The sequence below is a fragment of the Ptychodera flava genome, chromosome 19 (assembly GCF_041260155.1).
Source record: "Ptychodera flava strain L36383 chromosome 19, AS_Pfla_20210202, whole genome shotgun sequence".
Classification (NCBI taxonomy): Eukaryota; Metazoa; Hemichordata; class Enteropneusta; family Ptychoderidae; genus Ptychodera; species Ptychodera flava.
The window spans coordinates 30115639-30138325 of record NC_091946.1 but is presented as its reverse complement, the minus strand read 5'-3'; the positions used below and the strand labels follow the sequence as shown (position 1 = coordinate 30138325).

The following is a 22687-nucleotide window of genomic DNA, read 5'->3' as shown; positions in this document are numbered from 1 at the left end:
TCTCCCATTTTTGGTCAAAAAATCTCCTGCTCTGAAACCACAAGTCCGATTGATTTGAAACTTGGTATGGAAGTGCATAGGAGTGACCTTTCCCAAATTTGGGCAAATCGTGGTGAAATTTGCATATTTTTAGTTTACACGTCCATAGACTCCCATGTATAAGGCAGATCTCCATAGACTCCCATGTATAAGGCCACGAAAAATAAAAATTTAGTTTCTCATCTTATTCATATTGCAAAAAGGATGCAGTGACACAATTTTTAGTCCCCACAGATGAGGTCCAGTGAGCTTATAGATTGGGTCATGTCCGTCTGTTCGTCCATCCGTTCACGCATATATCTCGGATATTTTGACAAAATGTCATGTGACCTTGATGACCTTTGATCTCAAATATACATATTTGTCCATAACTCAGTAACCACAAGTGCTACAGCCTTCATGTATGGTATGATGGGACACCTTATGACGCCACATATTGTACCTCATTAATTATGTGCATATCTAATTTTGAGCGAGCCAATAGAGCTAGAGGTCTGATTTTTGGTATATAGGGATAACTTAGCAAAACAATTTTTTTGACAAACTGTCACGTGACCTCGGTGACCTTTGACCTCAAATATACATATTTGTCCATAACTCAGTAACCACAAGTGCTACACCCTTCATGTATGGTATGATGGGACACCTTATGACGCCACATATTGTACCCCATTGATTATGCACATGTCTAATTTTGAGCGAGCCAATAGAGCTAGAGGTCTGATTTTTGGTATATAGGGATAACTTAGCAAAACAATTTTTTTGACAAAATGTCACGTGACCTCGGTGACCTTTGACCTCAAATATACATATTTGTCCATAACTCAGTAACCACAAGTGCTACAGCCTTCATGTATGGTATGATGGGACACCTTATGACGCCACATATCGTACCTCATTAATTATGCGCATATCTAATTTTGAGCGAGCCAATAGAGCTAGAGGTCTGATTTTTGGTATATAGGGATAACTTAGCAATACAATTTTTTTGACAAAATGTCACGTGACCTGGATGACCTTTGACCTCAAATATACATATTTGTCCATAACTCAGTAACCACAAGTGCTACACCCTTCATGTATGGTATGATGGGACAGCTTATGACGCCACATACTGTACCTCATTAATTATGCACATATCTAATTTTGAGCGAGCCAATAGAGCTAGAGGTCTGATTTTTGGTATGTAGGGATAACTTAGCAAAACAATTTTTTGACAAAATGTCACGTGACCTCGGTGACCTTTGACCTCAAATATACATATTTTTCCATAACTCGGTAACCACAAGTGCTACCCCCTTCATGTTTGGTATGATTGGACACCTTATGACGCCACATACTGTACCTTAATAATTATGCGCATATCTCATTCTGAGCGAGCCAATAGAGCTGGATGTCTGATTTTTGGTATATAGGGATAACTATAGGAGAGAAATTATTTGACCAAATGTCATGTGACCTCGATGACCTTTTACCTAAAATATATGTTTATGTCAATAAATAAGTGTTATGTCCTTTGTATTTAGTAGGATGGGAGACCTTATGACAACACACGCTTTACCTCATTAATTATGTACACATCTAATTCTGGGCAAGCAAATAGAGCTAGAGATCTGATTTTTTGGCATATAGGGATTAATTAGCAATATAATTTTTTTTTTTCAAAATGTCATGTGACCTCGATGACCTTTGACCTTGATTATACATATATATGCATATTTCAGTAACCACAAGTTCTATACCCTCCAATTTTGATAGGATATTAGACCTTAAGATGTCACATCTTGTACCTCATTTATAATGCGCATATGTATTTCTTGGCTGGCCAATACTGCTAGAGGTCTGATCTTTTTTCCCGATTTAGAACCATAACTTAGACATGCCACATGTGTTTCAAATTGGGAACAACGACATAGACCTATGTGCCCATAGATCTCAACATATACACTCCAGTGATACTTCTAATGACCATATTTTCCTGCCCCATCAAGACTAATACTCCTATTACAAGTGGGACTATGTCATTGTAAATGACTTGTTGAGTTAATGGTTGTATCACAGTATTCGATATATCTCATTCTGTATTTTTTTCATTTTATATTCTGAATAATTACATTAAACATATTTCACTGGCTCCAGTACATTTCATTTAAGTATTTTCACTTCATGCACTTTATCCCTTTCACACATGTTCAAATATCTGACCAGAGAACAAACACTAAATAGTCCAGGATGGGAGCTACAGTGTCATTGACGTTGATTTTTATATGATCTACTCATGTTACTTCTTAGTGCACCTGACATTGTTGGCAACACCTCGATTTAGACAATATGTCTAGTTTGCCTAATGCCAATGCTTCAAAGCAAACCACTGTCATATAGCAATAATGTACCCTCTCCTGCAAAGCAAACTTTGTCCTCCATAATGTACTCTGCTTCGCCTCGTACATTATGTCATGCAAAGTTCGCTTTCATCCATTATGGGCCAGGAGGGGGTACACTATTGCTTAAACACATCTGTCAAGGTATTTTCAGCCTGTTTATGTGTAATGAAACCTTTGAGGAGAATTATTTTTTATGATTAATTCTTGTTTTCATCAAGTTAAACGTCTTTCTTCAGAAGGCAACCTCCCAAATCTATTCCAAGCTCAGGTTCATCAGCTTAAAGTACGAAATGTAATTTTGACAGAGATCCATATGAAGAGTACTGTTGCACTAAGGGTTGATGACATTAGCATAACAGTAGAATGTGCCTCAGGTATAGATATTCAGGTTTTCAAAATTTTACAATACTTTGCAAGTATTCAGCTGCTTTGAATTTATTTTGAAGCTTAGCGGTCAATTTTGGATAATTTGTTTCTCTTGTACCAAAATTTCCCCTTATTTGTATTGGAGATTTTGAAAGAGGATGGCTTAAAGTTTTCTTTCAGGAAGAAAGTTTGAACAAAAGTTGAAATCTTTCGATTTTTAGGCATATATTATGCAACAAATAGAACTTGTAGTCAGTAGGTAGTGTGAACAACAAGTTCCTGAACCATTGCTTTCAACTATCTTCACCATGATTGCGTTGAACTGCAACCCATTTGGAAAAGAGAATTAAATATCAATTGTTCGTGAAAAATTTTAACAATATTTCTGTATGTTTCAGCAGGAAAGGTGCAAATTTTAGCTTTGATTTCAATTTCTCCATCAAAATTTTGCAGGTAACTGATCTACTGGGTATTTCCATGGAGTTGGGTTGTTTCCTTGCTGGTGTTATCATAAGCTCCCAGTCACACAGTAACATGGCTGAAGAAGTGTCTGTCTTGACTGAACCTGTGAGGGACTTCTTTGCATGCCTCTTCTTTGCTTCCATTGGTAAGTATACACAGTCTACAGTTGGAAATTAGAATTTCTAGACTCTCTGTCAATTTTGTAATTTCTTGAAATTACATTGAGTCTCCCTTTACTGATTATATAACATGTTAAGATAGAATGTGCCTCGGGGACAGATATTTCAGTCTCTGAAATGTTTTCAAATTTTCAATACTCTTCTGGTTTAGCGCTTGAAAGGGCTCATTTTAAAGCTCTTGGTGTAAAAAAAAATCAGTTTTAGTTTGTCGGGAATTGAAAACTTCATTTTTCCCCACAGAGATAACACTTGGATAATAGCCATTTTGAATTTCAAATATCGGTAAATGTTAGGTAATTTGTTTCTCTGGTACCAAACTTTGCATATTGACCCCTAGTTTATCTAATTGATTTGGTAAGAGAATGGTTGAAACTTTCATTGGGAAAAGTGAGAGAAAAAGTTTAACCCTTTCGCCACCATGGTTTGGCCCAAACCCATTGTTATCAATGGTGATTGTGGACCTGTTTACATGGAATTGGGGTGAACTGGTTAAGTCATTCACAAGTACATATTGCCTCAAAATCAAAGAGAACATATGTTGGTCAATCACTTGTCAAATTGGCTGAGACGGCAGACTGGTAGTCCACTTAATTAGAAATATTATTGATAATAAATATTGTGATTTGTGTCATATTTCTAAAAGTGTGCTTTCCATTCCTTCACAGAAACAATTGTATAAAACATCATGAGGAGAGAGATTACAGTAATATTTCCCTTTTAGTGCAAAACACTCAATAAATCCTTAACTATATTTGTAATGCATAAGCACACGCACTACATATGTTATCACTATGAAAAGAAAATGAATGTCACTGTGAGCTTTATAGGAATTATGAAAAATAAGTATTAAAACTTAAAAGTCTTATCGGGAAAGATAAGATTAAGGCTAAACAGGTTTCAGAATTTCAGAACAGAAAAAAATTGAGTCAAACAGCTGATGATTGCCGGATTGATAAATGTTCATATTTTATTTCAATTTTTGATTTCTGTATTTATCAATGTTTGATTGCAGGCCTGCATGTCTTTCCTACCTTTGTAGCGTATGAATTCACTGTATTACTGACCTTGACCTTTGTCGTGGTGATTATCAAGGTAAGTATTGTTTTCTACACATAACTCAATGAGACTCAAAGCCTATGTTTGTAACTTATGAATTCATCTCGTTTAATACTGGCCTTGACCTTTTGTTGTGGTGATTATCAAGGTACCCTTAGGTATTGTATTCTGTATATTACTCAATGAGACTTACAGCCTATGTTTGTAGATTAAGAATTCATCATGTTTAATACCGGCCTTGACCTTTGTCGCGGTGATTATCGGCGTATTATGATCAGGCTAACTCTTTTCAATGAAATTCACAAGAAACTACCTTTTTAATAAAGAGCATTTTCATCATTCATATTTTCATTCTTCTGTCCGCAATAAATAATGAACACAAAAAACTATTGGAGTTAGAGCCATCATAAAGGCAGTTGAATTTTCAAATCTGCTTCTTATTATAGGGCGACCACAAGCCCTGTGCTGTATAGATCCATGATGAGAATATGTAGAATTTTAATGGCTATACTGTGTAATCAGAATTTTTGTCACGATGAGCTTCTTGAAACAATTAATATGCAGAGACACAGCATTGCTGGCGGCATTACATTGCTAATGAATCTTTTTGTGTACCTAATATTATTATACATCTACCATTGAGAGATTAGAATTTTGCATGAGCTGAAAAAGCTGTACAAAGTGCCTGTTCAGTAACATTGACTGTTTCACGACATTACCATTTGTGATTGCCTCTGTGCGTTCATTTTTTGACAGTATAAAGAGACCTATTACATGATTGTCAGAATGTCTCAGGCTCTGTCTGTACAGTTGCATAGGCTATCATGAGCTTATTCTAGATAGAGTCAATGCATGCGTGTACCAGAACTCAGATGAAAATTTGTTGTGACATCGCTGTAAATGGTCACTCTCTGTCTGCCCCATTTGACCTCTAATCATGAATGAACTGAAAAGATGCATAATTATGAAGTTATTACAAGCATAGTACAAAGTGTGTACTTTGATAGTAGCACTGCACATCTACCTCTGTTTTGTGTCAGACAATACGCTGCACTAATGTCGTTGTGCACCCTTTGCGGTAGTTTTGTAATAATCTCATACTATTTGTCACTTGACTAGTAGTACTAGTAGATGAAACTACAGTCAAACCTGTGTATAGTGGTCACTCAAGGGACCAAGAAAAAGTGACCACTATAAGGAGTTGGCCTTTCTATAGGGGGTGGTTGTGGCATTACTTTCAGTGTAGATGGTCTGCTGAGTAATGAATTTAGGAAGAGATAAAAAAAATAATAAAGTTCAATATCATAGATCTCTAGAAAATCATGATACATGCATGTTATTTCTGAAATAATCATTTTGCAACTATAAAATCAGTTTAAATACTAAGATCCATTTCTTGCTTTCCATTCAAAGCATTTTTGTGCAGAAGTCATTCAAAATCAGATATGCTGACCATTATACATAGATTTTGTTCCAAATTTGGGCAATGCCATGTGACCAGTGACCACACATTAGAGGTGACTGTTCTATAGAGGGCCTTTAACAAGTAAAATGGCATGGGACCACAGCAAGGTGATCACTATAAAGATGTGACCGTTCTGTAAGGGTGACCACTAAGACAGGTTTGACAGTAAATGTATCAGTGTCTTAACAATGACATTTCATACAGTCATGAATAATTTTCTGGTATAAATAATAAATTCTAATGCAAAGTTTGTACATTCAGTTTGTCACAGGTGTGTTTGTCTTGGGTATTTTGCTACCGGGGAGTAATAACCACATCAAATGGATCATAGCATCAGGTTTGGCACAAGTCAGTGAGTTCTCGTTTGTCTTAGGAAGCAGAGCAAGACGTCTTGGTATGCTCTCAAGAGAGGTGAGTATTAGAAAACATAACAATCAAAAATTAATGGTATGATTTATGAGTTTCTGCAGACATGTTGACTGAAGAGAATATTTTGATTTGGCATCTGGAAAGTGATAATTTTGTAAAAATACCAACCATAATAATATTCTTGATAAATTGTCCAGAGAGGTAAATTATTGATAACTCATCATCCAGAGTGTAATAGTCGTGTTTCTGTTGAGTTGAATCATGTTACGGCAATCCGAACTGACAATTGAATCAAACAGGAAAAACAAAATTGTGGATAATTAAATTAGTCTGTGTATTTTTTTGTGACTGTACAGTGCATGTATAGATGAAGTCGTAATAGCAATCTAATCAAATACTGGGTACAGCTAAATAGCATCACTTTAATGTCACCAACAGTGTTCCCGCTAAGGCTTATATGCGTGCTGTGTGCGCAGTGTATCAGACTGCCCTTGCAGTAGGATTTCATGTTCAATTTAGTTGCAGTCATTTTGATCGGTATTGCTTTTGGTAGTAATGAACATCAAAACTCAGGGCAAAATGTGCCATCTCATTGCTTATTTTACTTCTGCATTTTGCGCTTTAGGGCTCATTGGCGGCACAGTTGCTACCAACACAGGGTACATGTAAGAATTCAGTGTACGTTGTGACTATAGGACCGTATTTGCGTAACTCAATAAATTAGCAGAAGGCACATCATGGCTGCCTCTTTAGTCACCGTACCCTTCGGGCACCAAAGCCTAAGTTGCACACCAACTCAAAACCTTAGGGGGAACACTGGTCACCAACAAGTATCTTTTTTACATCAAACTCTAGAATTATTCACTCACTGACCAGTTCTACTGTCGATGCATGATGTAGAACTAGTACCAAGCATAATGGTTTGTCTATCTACCACCTATCCTTCAAACAGGTGTATCTACTTATACTGAGCATCACAACTCTGAGTCTTCTGTTGGCACCAGTCCTATGGAAGATATCACTATGGCGATGTGGAAGACGAAAGCCACATAGACCAGTCCTTGCTAGATGACCTTAATACTGTATTCTATAAACCAGCAAACCCATGTGGACCAGTTTTTACCAGACGACTTTTCCTTGACCCAGAAAACCCACTTGGAACACTTCTTGTTGGCAGATGTGGGCTACTATTATTTAGTGGAATAAATGTGTCTCCAATGATATTAAAGCCCCAATAGCTGAGAACTTTATGCATTATTTTCATGGTTTTATTTTCAAACCAAAGTTGGTTTGTGTAAATGTGCTAACTGAAGGACATGTACAGAAGAATCACTTCTCGCTGATTTGGACCATGCCTATGCATTTTAACAGGTTAAATAATAAACGGGTGCTGCACTCATAAAATGGTGCCCCACGGAAAATTACAAAAAATGCAGTATTTCCTACACATACACATCGTGATCAAAAGGAAACAAGCATGATGTCATTTACTTGAATGCACAATACATGATGGCCAATAATTTGTTGTTGTAATCTTTATTTTCTCTGTCACATGATTAGTTTTTCAAAATGGCGGGGAAATCTAACATAATGTCAAAACATTTGAATTTACATGTCACTTTCGACACTTAGGTATAACACTGTTATACACTTTTTCAGGCTTTAATGGGTCTTATTCAAAGAAAACTCTTGGAAAACAGGGGATATTCTAAGATTGGTTTATCACACATTAGCAGCTATTGGGGCTTTAAAGGCTACTGAGTATTTACACATTGTATCTGAAGACAGCATGCACTCATATGATTTAATTTTCATTTCTTGTATAGTTTTTACAATGTTCCATTTATGGATAGGGTAGTGAATGGAATTTGTAAAGTGTTTTTGCAGGAATCAAGATAGATGGGATGTGCATGATATGTACTGCAAAACTGTTGCTGTACAAAACTAAGGATTTATTATTAATACTATACATGTACATTAACTGGTGGTTCAATATAAATACACTGCATTTCATTTCTCACAGTACAATTACCATGACTATGGAAAAATATCACTATAGTAGTGTTGTAAGTAATGCCAAGTACATCATCCTTGACTGAAAGACTTTCCAATCTTGTAATTGTACGCATTATTTTTGGTACATCCAAGTCTGCAGACAACCAAGTAGCAGCAATTTTTTGGTGTCTGTAAATTATTATTTTTCAGCATTATTGTTATACTGCAAGGTATTCTAATGAGCCAATCAAACAATTAAACTGTTGTCTGTTGATTGGAGGAAATTTGCAGCTGGATTGATCATTTAGTGTGCTTATTTCATATGCTAGCTTTAACTGTATTATAACGTGCAATACCATTTGTTACTGTGGGTTGATTTCCTTTTCTCTTTTTCAGAATATCAATAATTCCAATTTCTCTATCATATCACAGTTTTGACAGCACAACCATGCTTGCGTCAGTGATGCAACAGCAAGAACACTCCTTTCAAACACATTTGAATCAGATGAAAACGTGTTACAGCCAAAATCTTTTCAAGCAATTTTAGTCCTTGTGCAATAGTTTACATCTGATAAACAGTTTGGTATTGCATAGCTGTATTGTGCAATGAACTAAGTGTATTTATTAATCTGCAATGTCGTGAATTTTTCTGTAAACTATATACATATGATATTGAATTGATGCATATGGGAACCTTGTCATTTAGAATTTGAATGTTTTACACATGATGATGGACTCACTTGTCATTTTATTTTCTTATGACGTGATATACAGGACATTACTGTAGTCTGTCAACATCACAAGGGGTGTTGGGCTTTTGCAAAGTCTTGTACTGGGACTGCTGCCATAGAGAATGTTAGTGAATTCATGGTATGTGACCATTGCTATGGAGTATCACTATCAAACAGAATATGGAACTGTTGTCATGGAGAGTGTCAGCATCAACCCCAAGAAGAAACATTTTTTGGTGACATCAGACATATTTTTCAATCGCGTTTACAAAACATCTAAAAGGGAGCTTATAGACTTGGCTATGTTTTTCTATCTTTCATTACAATGGATGTAAAAGTTCATAATATAAATATGAAATCCCAAGCAAACAATGGAATACTGTAAAGAAATAAATGTATTAATTTTTGCATTTATATCAAAGTGCTCATGAGTATAAGACATGACATCATTACTTGATTCATACATCATAAGTTGACAATTAAAATCAGATGTAGAGGTGTGCTCAATTTTTAATGTTCATTTGTTATAACTGTCTTTCATATCTGCACAGCGGCTCTGAAAGTTATAGCAAATCAGCAGACACTAATTATCTAGACCTACATTAGGAGTCTAAAACTGTTACTATGGTGTAGCTGATTGGCTGTTTAGAATTGATTCTTTGTAGGCTACAAAGTTCTGAGACTCTGCACATTGCCAGCCCTCTCACTTCACTAGTACAGAAGAGAGGACCAGCCTGAGATGGATACAGAACAGAATGAAAAGAAGAAGCAAATAAACCAATCCTCAAGTTCAGTCAGATTGTACACAAAGTTAATGTGCAAGATCTTCAAACCTCTTTATCATTAGAGTTCACATGCCATTCTGAGTCTCTACGAATTCACATTCTTTTGTAGAATAGCATCTTCATAGAAGTGCAATAAAAAAAGTTGATTTACAGCTAGATTGTGCAGTTAGGATGACTTCCACTAAATACACACATGGTGTCATGATGTCGTGGCCTGTGCAATTTTTAAACCTGTTTTCAATCAGGGAATTTGGCTGTGATAAATATTAAATATATTGCGTATTTATTAGAAGGCTTCATTGGTGTGTTTCTTTTAAAATATTTAATCCTTGTATTGCGTAAAATTTGCAATAGGTTTTGATTTATGTTGTTTGTGTTCAGAGCACTAGTGATTTTTTATCATTTTACAATAATGAATATTATTTTTAGATCATGGAAGGGAAGGGAAATGCTGTTTATTTGTAGTACCAAAGCGACGTTGACTTTCCATAAGAATGAAACCATCAGATGCAGTTCTTGGCAAATATAAAGGGACAATTGGCAGATTTTTCCTTTTTCTCAGAATCCTCCACAAATGCAAAAAATATTATTTAACCAGTTCACCCCATTCCCAGTAAACATGTCCACAATTACCATGGATAACAGTGGTTTGGGCTAAACCATGGCGGTGGGAAGGGGTGCTCATTATGCATACACATCATGCATAATGTGACTCAAACTAAAGCTCTCTGTACTGTATACTAAGGTTTTTTATTGTTTGTAGACATCCGATATGATTTCATTGTTTTCCATTTCTGCCAGTTGAGTTTAAGCTAAGAAAGGCAAACACAAGGCCTACACTTTACAATTACACAAATGAACACAATCCCAGGTGGTCCTGTTGCTTTACAAAAGATTGGAAGGCCCCCTAAGAGAATGCGTTTGTCTTCTTAAGAAGCTGGCAATGTACTGTCAATCTTTCCTTCAACCCATTCCAAAGTCCTCACCCTTTCACCCCCAGTTCCCTGTATACAGGTCCAACTTTACCATAGAAAACAATGGATTTGGGACAAACCATGGTGGTGAAAGGGTAAACCGACTTCTCATGTATCAAAGGCTAGAGTAAGAAATATTCTCTTTTGTTAATCCACCCAAAGTTTTGAAAAGTACATGGGTGGATAAGTGGCTACAAACAAAAGACAAAAATTTGATTATTTGACTATTTTCTCATACAACCTGCTGATTTTTGTAACTGTATGCTTCCAGAGGACAATTTTGATTCACCACAGGGCTCAATGGTTGTACTATGACTGCTGTGAAGAAATATTTTATTGTGATGTAAAAAGTCATGGCTTGGTTTTGCGACAGAATATTGTCAACAGAAAATTCTGCTAGAAATTTTTTTTTTATTAACTCCAAATATCTGGATGTTTGCCTGTGTGGACTCCAAACAAGATTTTACTTACCTGGCTTTGAGTAGCAAAATACGTGCCCAAATACTGCAGGTTTTATCTGCAATGATGCACATGCTGTTTATTATTTCTGATTTTTAATTTTTCCCTTGATGGCGTTTATTGAGAAAGGATTTAAATGCATGTCTTGGAATATGCAATTACCTGAAAGAAAATGTACATTTCTTTGCATGTTTATCATCAACTTTCGATGGAAATATTGAGGATGAAGCACTGCACTCAATAAATTTGTTGGAATTTTTTTTATCTGGCTATGTTGTTCAAGGTATTTTGCACTTTGAGGGCCCGGCCCACTTCAAATAGTTGAAACAGAAGCGTAGACAGAATGTTTACATGAAGATGAAGAACTTTTGGGAGTTCGTTTTGTGGGGAAAAAGTATTGTAAGTGTTGTACATCCAACCTTTTTTCTTTCCAGGTATTTCAAAGGACTTTTACTTTTTTGTGTTAGGCAAACAAAGTTTGCTGTTTATAGACTTTCTTAGTGTTGGAGTAGAATATTTAATTTTTTCTAGGAAATTGTAAGGGAACTTAAAGTACTTTCTCATGCAGTGGTACACTTTTATGAACTTTCTGTGAATAAAACCCACTTCACATTCTATCATTTGCCTTGTTTTGTGATTTCTTCGTTGATTCCAAGACTGCCAAAAGAAATCCCCACTGAAATGAAGTCTGGCATAAAAAGTTGTCTGATTCTGAGATACTGACATTGTTTAAGGTAATACGTGCCTCGAAAGTGAAAGACTTAAACTTTTGTTCAAACTTTCCTGAATGAAACTTTCATCCATTCTCTTATCAAATCTTCAGTAGAAATCGGGAGGTCACCGAGCAAAGTTTGGAACTAGCGAAACAAATTGCCCAACATTTTTTGATATTTGAAATTCAAAATGGCCGCCATTCCTCTGTTAACTCTGTAGGGAAAAATTAAATTTTGGATTTTCATAAAACCAAGCTGTTTAAAGTTTTTCTTTCTCCAAGAGCTTTAAAATGAGCCCTCATAAGTGGTAGATCAGAAAAAAATTGTAGAATATGAAAGTCAAACTATCTGTCTCTGAGGCGCGTTCTACCTTAAGTTTCAAGATTTACCGAATGACTTACAGATGCAAGATGGTATCTGTAAGGGATCTCACATCTGCGAGCAAGGCAAAATACACTGTGGATATGGAAATCATTTTGCATTTTGCGACGTAAAGATTCAAAACTAAGAGTTTTGAAACTTTCCTCCAGTAACTTCACATTTTTTTGCATTATTTAAGTATCAAATTGAGAGCAACAAACTTTTTTTATTTAACCGATATTAATTGAATTAACTGATATTTTATATCCAAAGTGGCTACGATTCTCAATCTATAACTCAAAGGAGGCGGAATGCATGGAATGTCTTCATTAATGCACAAAAAAACAACAACAACAGCAGCAATATAGATGAATGAAGCCAAATTTCTTGGCAGGAGTCAACATGGGCTTACACAAGCTGAAGCTGGCAATGAATTTGAGATTCACAAATTCTGTATGAGACACGTTCTTTCACAATATCACCGTCAGTCAATAATTTTTTTTGATAATTTATTACTTTTGAAGTTCACCATAAGGGATGATTTTATTTTATCATAATGTTTACACAAAACTCATTAGAAAGTTTCTGTTCCATTTCATGGGAAAACTGAAATGGCCTAAGAGATATTTTCTCAAGGTGAAGTAACTTCTAAATTAAAATATGCTCACAACCAATTGCAAATTAAACAGCATCTTTGAATCTAATGATACCAAAATAGGATTTGAAAAATTTACCAAAAAACATTTTTACTACCTTTTTATGAGTGAAAGCAAAGACAGTAGGCAGTAGAGCTACTGTCTATGGTGAAAAATAACCTTTTTGAAAATAAAGTTTCACAGTTCAAAATCACATGATGCTCTGGCGTTTGTACCCCCTGCCCTTCTACAAATGGCCGCTGCCTGATTTCCTTAATATATGCGGATAAAATTACACACAAAAATTGTAAAATCATTTAAGCTTATTTTTCCATGTAATTAGAATTTCATCACAAAATCCACGCAAGTTTTACCCACGGGGACGACATGAAAGTTGATATACGGCTCGACGTAATATTTCCCACAATCCTCGTAGTTGACACATGACTGTCGCCATCTTGGGTTTAGAACAAGAAAACCCATGTAGTTTCGGAGTGACCGGCATTGTGCAAATTGACGGAGAAAGTTATATTTTGGTCGTCAGTGGTCTTCTAACTGATACCAAATAATAGACATATAGTCATGGAAGTTATTATGTACGACTTTGATTTCGTAAGGTGGGTATCTGTGTTGATTTTACAGCGGTAAAAAGTCTTGTTTCAGAGATGGCTGAGAGTGGTCTACAGGAAGAAGCCAATATGGCGGATAACAAATCTGTGTTCGTTGACATTGGAGATGAAACCACTGCACAGTATCTAGCGAACACCGTGGCTAGCCATAAAAAGAAAAGCTGTTTCCAAATAACCAGCGTAAAGGTGTCTGAAAACACCAACAATGATGATAATGAAAGCATTGATGATCTCGACGAAAGCCACGCCGAGGATGTATCGTCTGACATGCTGGACTTATCGAAAAACACCGAAGATACTTTGGACGAGAATCATGCCATAATACAACAGGAAATTATAACCCATGACGACAATGTCAACCAGAATTCTCACGGAAATGGCCATTGTAATGGTCCGTCAAGATTTCGAGTTGTTAAAGTTGAAACAATCGAACCTATTAAGAGAGGTAGATGGACGTGCACAGACTATCTAGACCCTCCTGCTGAAAAAGAGCAAATCAATGTTCCGCCAGATAGAACGATAGAAAAAGAACCAACGGGCTCAGGTAATTCAAGTGCTGCTAGTTCTGTGCATTATGTACCAGGTCAAGATTCTAATGCTGAAAACCCACTTAATGTCGTTCATGAGCAACAGCCCCAGTCTGCTCAGACACAAACACAGCCACAACAAAATCAGGCCCCTACACAGAGTCAGCAACCACCAACTGCTCAACAAGCCCCCCAGCAGCAATCACAGAATGCAGTCAACAACTTTGAAAATGCCACGAGTGCAGCTGCACCTCAGAATAACGGACAGGATTCGATACAGTCTTCAACCACACAGTCACAACCGCCTTCCAATCCGATCGACTATGGGACTCATTCAATGGTTGAACACATCCGTGACTCACTGAGTGTGGACATGTCATCAGGTGCACCATCAACAGATGGCCAGTCTGAAGGAGAAGACAGGTATAGTAGACTTAAACAACAGAACACCTTCACAAATAAATAAAAGACACAGGTGATATATTTACATTGAGTGGCTTACCATTATGCAACTTCAGGGAGAAAGAGTAAAATTATGAATATAGTGAGCAGGTGTGTGCATTGACTACTCAACCCAGCCAAGGAAACCAAACAAAATGCATGAGAAATACAGTTTCATCAAATTTTGTAAGAGCTGAATAACTTACATACTTGAGGAAATTTACATTTTCAAAAATGTAAAAGAAATTCTTCAAACAGTGATATGGGGAGATTTTCTGAGCACTCGCTTACCATATGGCTCAAGTTTAGATCGGCCAACATCAGACTGCATGTAGCTTTGTAATGAGGTCATGAGAGTACAGACATACAAATAATTTTTGAGAAGTCTTTTGAAAGCTAGGAAGTAACGCCACAAAGAACATGATCATGAGTTTTAGCTCCATGACAAAATTCACTGAATCATGTGAACAATTTTAAGGAAGGCTGCACTTCCTTGATTGGTTAATTGAGTATCCTTTTTGAGACATATTTCCCTAAGTCCTTTTTTCAAACATACGCTATTTGAGAACGGCTGTATTGGAAACCTCAGCAAATTTGATACCTGCACAGGTCACAGTCTTTCACAAGATGGCAAGACCCTTGTCCCATAGGCAGTGCCCATGTATATTGTGTATTTTGGGAAGTCCTTCAAGTGCAGTCAACCTTCTTACACAAATGTTGAAGGTGAAAATTTAATTACACAGTGTATCCAAGTGTGAGGATAGTGTACAATCTACATATATTCTCAATGCTCAATAGTCTGGTACTCAAACTCAAAATGTGTCTTGTTGCTGTGTAAGTGTTGGATGATAGACCATGGCACAGTTCATTGCACACTAGTTCTTATCTGTACTAAATGTAAACAAATATTACATCTCAGTCTTGTTGCTGTGTAAGTGTCTGGATGATAGACCATGGCACTTCATTGTACACTAGTTCTTATCTGTACATTAATTAAACAAATATTACATCTCAGCCATTGAATCAGTAAGCAATGCAACTTCTAAGGCTGTGATCAGTTTGTCTTCTGCGACACAAGATCTTTTATCTGGGGAAGTCCCTTTTATTACTGCTGGGAATTTCTTTGTGTCAGCCTGGCATACATACCAATACAGTGTTGTATGAAACCAATATAGTGTATGGTATGAAAATATCTTTAGTCAAGGAAAACTTTTGCGTCAGTCACTGGCATTTCATATTGGCTGAGGGGGCATGATACTGATTGTCATATTTCTAAAGGCATTTTTGTGCAATTTGAGTCGTTGTAAATAACGTCATACAAGGAACGCTGTTTTTTTGTGTCTCAGCCAAGGATGAAGATGCCACAACAGAAAGGCTGCAATGCACATCATGTGTATGGACATGTGACATTCTTCCTGCATGGACATAACATCAGGAAGTGCTCTGCCTTCCTAATGAAACTCCCCATTTTAAAAGATGTGCAAAACAAATGGAAAAGACAGACACATTGTGTTCACTATGGTACAACTACAAATCCCTTGATTATCACGCCTTTTCACACTGGATTTCTTATGACTGGTCGCACGACAGCTTTGAAATAAATACTAGTTTGTACAAGTAAGACAGGAAGGCTAAATAACATTAACATTTCAAACTGTACTTTGAATTGCTTGTGTGACACTTCATTTATATTTTTTGTCAACATTTAGCATGTCTTGTGGTGTTTCCAGTTCAGGAATTGTCCAGCCCTGCATCAAACGGTTCTGAGTGGTCACCGATAGCAGTGTGCAATCAACAAAGCAGTACAAGTTTTGCATCATGCTTTCACATTGTTATGTAATGAATTCCAACGCAAAAGAATGCAGATTACGGAGCATTTTTCCTGTTACAATCACCTAAAGTGTTCTGTATTACTGAAATAGTTTTGGTGGCTAATTTGCCCCTCAGTGCCCCTCAGTTGTATACACGGGAAGTTGGAAGAAGTGTAGACTGTCTGTATGATAATGTATGTTCAGTATGAGAACAAAGTGACAGGAAGTTGACAACACTGACCAAAAAACTGTCAGCAATAAGGTGTCATGATGAACTTTGATAGGTAATATTGCCATAACATGGAGTAATGTCAACATAGCTTGGTCTCATGCTCTGTTTAGGTGGAAGCAACACAAGTGCCCTTGGTTTGAGAAAGAAATCACTTGGTTTGCAGAAGAAATCACTTTTACATGGTTAAAATCATAACTGTTCTTTTTTGTTTTCTTGCCTTGAAGTCTGTGCGTTATTTTCATGAAGTTTTCTTTTACAACTTAGACAGTCTGAGCTCACTTGGAAATAAAAGTTTTGACATAACCATGGGACTATTTTGAAAAACTATAGGTCGTCATATTAATATTTGTAAAGCATAATTTACAGCTGTGGATATTACACAGTAATGTTTAGTTTGTCCATTTGTGTTGCAACATGCAAAGAACAATGATACATGTTACATTTACTCATGTAGTAGTGGGCTTCACAATGCTGCAGTATGATAATAGTGCAATGGGTGATGCAGTATTACAGCATGCTGAAAGCAAGGCCCTGCAGTGAAAGTTAGTGCAGTGGTACTGCATACAGTATGCAGCAACAATAAGTGTATTCGTTAGTTTCCTAGTCTCACTGCATGCAGCAAGCTATGATACAGCAGTAGGACCCTACAGCAAACAGTGCAATGGTTGGTTCTGTATCATTGCAACACGCAGCAAACGATGATGTTGTAGTTGATTTCTATGTGTTGCTGTGTTTAGCAAACCGTACTGAAACACAACTAGTCCCTAGGGTCCTGTAGCAAACATTAGCACAATAATTGGTTCTGTATGGCTGCAGCATGCACTGAAGAAAACTTAGGCAGTTAGAGTTTGTGCATTCAACAAATAATTCTCCATTAGGGCCCTGCAGCAAACTTTGATGAAGTTTTGTTCCTTTCCATTGCACCATGCAGTAAATAGTAGTATGGGAGAGTGTTGCAAATAATTGTTGTGCAGCCAACAATGTTGTTTAGCAGTAGCTTTCTATATTGTTGTAGAACCCTGCAGCAAATGATGGCGCAATGATGGCTTCTACTAGTGTTTAACATCCAGCAAAGTGCTGTCTTGTAAAAGGACCCTGTAGCAAACATGGCTGTGGTTGGTTCCTCATTGTTGCAACAAGTGATAAACAACAGTGTAGTGCTTATTTTCTAAATGTTGCTGCACTCAACAAACAGTGAAGCAGTGCAGGGGACCAAACAGGAATAGCACAGCACTGGTTTCTGTAGTGTGGTAGTATAAAGCAAACAATAGCTAACACTAGTGAGTAGCAAACAATAGTATAGTTGTGGAGTTCCACAAACAGGGTTTCCCATAAAGGTATTCACCGGGGAATACTTGACTCCCAAGGATCAAGCCTCTTTTTTCAAGAGTCTGTACAAAACTGGATTTAACCCTTTCACCACCATGGTTTGGTCTGTGTCGACCTATTTACAGAGAATTTAGGGGTGAACAGGTGGGAGTAATTTACCAGGTGAAGTTTAATGACACGCCCACTTAAAGCTTTACAAGCTGTACCCTTTGGTTAGAACTTGTTCAACCAAGTTGTTTCTGAAACGAAGGACAATAAAGAAAGGTTTAGACATGCCAGCCTGAACATGGTAATTTTTTTATGTTTAATTCCCAAACTCCTGTATTGAAAACGTAATATGTTTTTTTTACACAATAATTGTGTAAAAAAAACATATTACGTTTTCAATACATATATTGATATATGTCATAACATGCAGTTCTTCATACTGGCAACCCATTACTTTTGTTATGGTGCAAGCCAGTGCAAGTTCACCATTTCATAAAGCAAGAATAATCACTCATGGGAATTGGTACTTTACATTCCAGGAGAACTTTTACTACACTTATTATAACAAAACTGGTGTCACACAGCTAGTATAGTGTGTGTATTAGCAATAGTTTTGTTTCTCTCTCATGAAAAAAAACAACCAACAGACACAAAATTTGTTCTGAATTAGTGTGTCAACTGTTTGGCATTGTTTCTGTAATAGGCCAAACCCGGAATTCGAATCGACCACGGTACAAACAAAGCCATGTGCGCAAACGCGCATAGACGTACGTGTATTTCCATACGCGCTAGTACACATGTGGGTTTGTTTGTACCTGCATCACATGATTATTTGGGCGTACTGAGTCTGTAGAATGCATCGCGTCCTTTTTATTCCGGAGTAGAACCATTCTGTTCAAGGAAGTTACCTAGCACATATCACCAATCTCAGAGTACAGGTGTAAGCATACACTGGTATGTTTGGCCTTGAAGTTTTATTATTTGTCATGACTGGTCCAGGGATTACCGGTAGTGTATGATCTATATCCGCTGGTCCCAAAGCATGGCCCTACCTGTCTCCAGGGTGAATCAGTCACTCCCTTCAGAAATTAAATCTCCTTGATGTTGAAAGAGTTATGAATTTTACATCTATTTAATATTGTTGGAATGTACATCTATTAACTTTGTGTCCTCTTGTGAACAACAATACGCATTTACGTCACAGCACTCTATATCATGTTTTGAGCAAAAGTTCATTTATATTTATGAACATACATGAGGAAGTGCAACAAATGTTTTTTATGTTCACCGGAATTTCTTTTTCAGTAATTTTGAATAATCCATGAAAAAGTGTAGAGGCATCTACTTCTTATAAACTTATTTCAAAATATGACACGTAGAGAAGAAAACTGCCAACCACCTGTTCAAGAAAACTCAAAGAAAATACATCTGCCAAATCTGCATCTGCTATTATTTTTGTGCACAAGGGCGTTGAAAGCCTGAAATGAACTTTTGAAAAGCTCTTCCATGCAGTTTACATTGTGACGTGGGCCACTGTGGTGTCAGAGGCCCTGTGTCAAATGGAAAACTCATCCATGGGTTGTCAGTAAAATCATCTTTTCCCTGTATTGAATTCATATCTATGATATAAAAACTATCATAGATTCAAGTTCAAAACCACTTACAATGGTAGTGTAATGTGTAATTTTGATATTTCAAAACATGTCATGTACACATGTGTATTCAGACAATCAACTTTCCTGAAGTAAGATATATTTTATGGGAAGTACCCACAAGTTCATTGAAAATTAGAAAAAAAAAAAGTACTGTTAACCCTCGGTAATGCCAATGTCATTCACCCCCCCCCCTTCCAAAGAACTTTAACCCTTTAGGGAGAAAGGGGATAACATTAAGGTGTCATTGAATATCATTTGTGAAAATGTTTATATTAAGATGTATGGGACAACTCTTTTAGGAAGTAATAACTGCGTTTCCAGCAAATGCGGTATACTTGTTTGAAATTTAATATGTTGAGATTGATGGAGGAGACATCATGAAGCCATACATAAAAGTTTTTTTGTGATGGATTTGCTTTTGTAATCACGCAGGAAGGATGGAGAGCCAAGAAGGGACAGAATTTCCTGTCTGCTGAGTGATGACAAACCAATGATAGATATGCAACTTCTCCGGATATAAACGGAATTAAAACTTGACATAACTAAGGGAGGCCCATGCATGAATCAAATATTAGGGCTTATACACTCTTGCTCGCTGTCCAATGGCAATTTATATGCTATACTAAAATGGTACATTCTGAAAATCGCTGCAAATCATGTGGAACATGATCTTTACCTTTAAATGAAATATGATACAACTTGTGGTGAAATAATGTATACTGTAAGTATATAGGAAGTGTTTCAGTGAATTTGAAAGCAAGAAGAGATAGCATGATTGTAATTTCCGATGTTTTTGCCAGTGCTTGCTGTGCACAGCCCCGAGTAGCAGAGATGTGGATTAATCCTTTGAGCGCCAAAGTAAATTTTTGTCGCCTTTATAAAATGTATCCCAGTCAATTTTGGTCACCGTGGTGCGAAGCACCAAAGGTGTCCTATGTCGCCACAATGTCTGTGTGTGTGTCTGTCTGTCCGTCCGTCCGTCCGTCCGTCCGTCCGTCCGTCCGTCTGTCCGTCCGTCCGTTGACAGATTTTGTTCCACTCATAACTTAAGAACCATTAGGTCCAATGTCATGCAATTTGGTATTTGGTATTATCATGATGAGACTTAGATCTGATTAGATTTTGGTGGGTGTGGCTTATTAATTAATTGCTCATTTGCATATTTTATGACTTTTTTCGTTCACGCAGATATCTCAGAGACGCCTGGAGCGATTTCGTTCAAACTTGGTAAAAGGATAGTACTCTACCTCATACAGATGCACGTTGATTTGTTTCACAATGCGATCAAATTTGGCCGTGTTAGAGGACTTTTTAGTTTTCGCCTCCATAGACTCCCCTGTATAAGGCAATCCATAGACTCCTATGTAAAAGGCAATCCATAGACTCCCATGTATAAGGCAATCCATAGACTCCCATGTATAAGGCAATCCATAGACTCCATGTTTAAGGCAGTCCATAGACTCCCATGTATAAGGCAGTCCATAGACTCCCATGTATAAGGAAGTCCATAGACTCCCATGTATAAGGCAATCCATAGACTCCCATGTATAAGGCAATCCATAGACTCCCATGTTTAAGGCAGTCCATAGACTCCCATGTATAAGGCAGTCCATAGACTCCCATGTATAAGGCAGTCCATAGACTCCCATGTATAAGGCAGTCCATAGACTCCCATGTGTAAGGCAGTCCATAGACTCCCATGTATAAGACAGTCCATAGACTCCCATGTATAAGGCAGTCCATAGACTCCCATGTATAAGGCCAAGAAAATAAAAATTAGTTTCTCATCGTATTCACATTGCAAAAAGGATGCAGTGACACAGTTTTTAGTCCCCACAGATAAAGTCCAGGGGGCTCATAGATTGGGTCATGTCAGTCCGTCAGTCCATCCATGTGAGTCCATCCGTTCACGCAGATATCTCAGACGCTTTCACAAAATGTCACGTGACCTTTGACCTCAAATATACATATTTGTCCATAACTCGGTAACCACAAGTGCTAAACCTTTCATATATGGTATGATGGGACACCCTATGATGCCACATATTGTACCTCATTAATTATGTGCATATCTAATTTTGAGCAAGCCAATAGAGCTAGAGGTCTGATTTTTGGTATATATGGATAACTTAGCGATACATTTTTTGACAAAATGTCACGTGACCTCGGTGACCTTTGACCTCAAATATACATATTTGTCCAAAACTCAGTAACCACAAGTGCTACACCCTTCATATTTGGTATGATGGGACACTTATGACGCCACATATTGTACCTCATTAATTATGCACATATCTAATTTTGAGCGAGCCAATAGAGCTAGAGGTCTGATTTTTGGTATATAGGGATAACTTAGCAATACAATTTTTTTGACAAAATGTCACGTGACCTCGGTGACCTTTGACCTCAAATATACATATTTGTCCAAAACTCAGTAACCACAAGTGCTACACCCTTCATATTTGGTATGATGGGACACCTTATGACGCCACATATTGTACCTCATTAATTATGCACATATCTAATTTTGAGCGAGCCAATAGAGCTAGAGGTCTGATTTTTGGTATATAGGGATAACTTAGCAATACATTTTTTTGACAAAATGTCACGTGACCTCGGTGACCTTTGACCTCAAATATACATATTTGTCCAAAACTCAGTAACCACAAGTGCTACACCCTTCATATTTGGTATGATGGGACACCTTATGACGCCACATATTGTACCTCATTAATTATGCACATATCTAATTTTGAGCGAGCCAATAGAGCTAGAGGTCTGATTTTTGGTATGTAGATATAACTTAGCAATACAATTATTTTGACAAAATGTCACGTGACCTCGGTGACCTTTGACCTCAAATATACATATTTGTCCATAACTCAGGAACCACAAGTGCTACACCCTTCATATTTGGTATGATGGGACACCTTATGACGCCACATATTGTACCTCATTAATTATGTGCATATCTAATTTTGAGCAAGCCAATAGAGGTAAATGTATGATTTTTAGTATATAGGGACAGACTTATAGGATAGAAATTTTTTGACAAAATGTCATGTGACCTCGATAACCTTTTACGTAAAATACAAGATTATGT

At 37.0% G+C, this 22687-nt stretch overlaps 2 protein-coding genes across 3 annotated transcripts in view; both read left to right on the top strand.

Moving 5' to 3' along the window:
- The window catches only part of LOC139119219 (transmembrane and coiled-coil domain-containing protein 3-like), a 36395-nt gene extending 24516 nt beyond the window's left edge, over positions 1–11879 (top strand). For both annotated transcript variants that reach the window (XM_070682900.1, XM_070682899.1), the window contains 5 exons: positions 3243–3396; positions 4443–4522; positions 6213–6362; positions 7273–10710; positions 10832–11879. In XM_070682900.1, the coding sequence (XP_070539001.1) occupies positions 3243–3396; positions 4443–4522; positions 6213–6362; positions 7273–7392 (504 nt within the window). In that variant the 3' untranslated portion in view covers positions 7393–10710; positions 10832–11879. The remainder of the gene's footprint in view (positions 1–3242; positions 3397–4442; positions 4523–6212; positions 6363–7272; positions 10711–10831) is intronic.
- A 1536-nt stretch (positions 11880–13415) lies between these two features.
- The window catches only part of LOC139119218 (TSC22 domain family protein 1-like), a 35404-nt gene continuing 26132 nt past the window's right edge, over positions 13416–22687 (top strand). Inside the window, exon 1 of the mRNA XM_070682898.1 lies at positions 13416–14551. Within this exon, the coding sequence (XP_070538999.1) occupies positions 13638–14551 (914 nt within the window). The 5' untranslated portion in view covers positions 13416–13637. The remainder of the gene's footprint in view (positions 14552–22687) is intronic.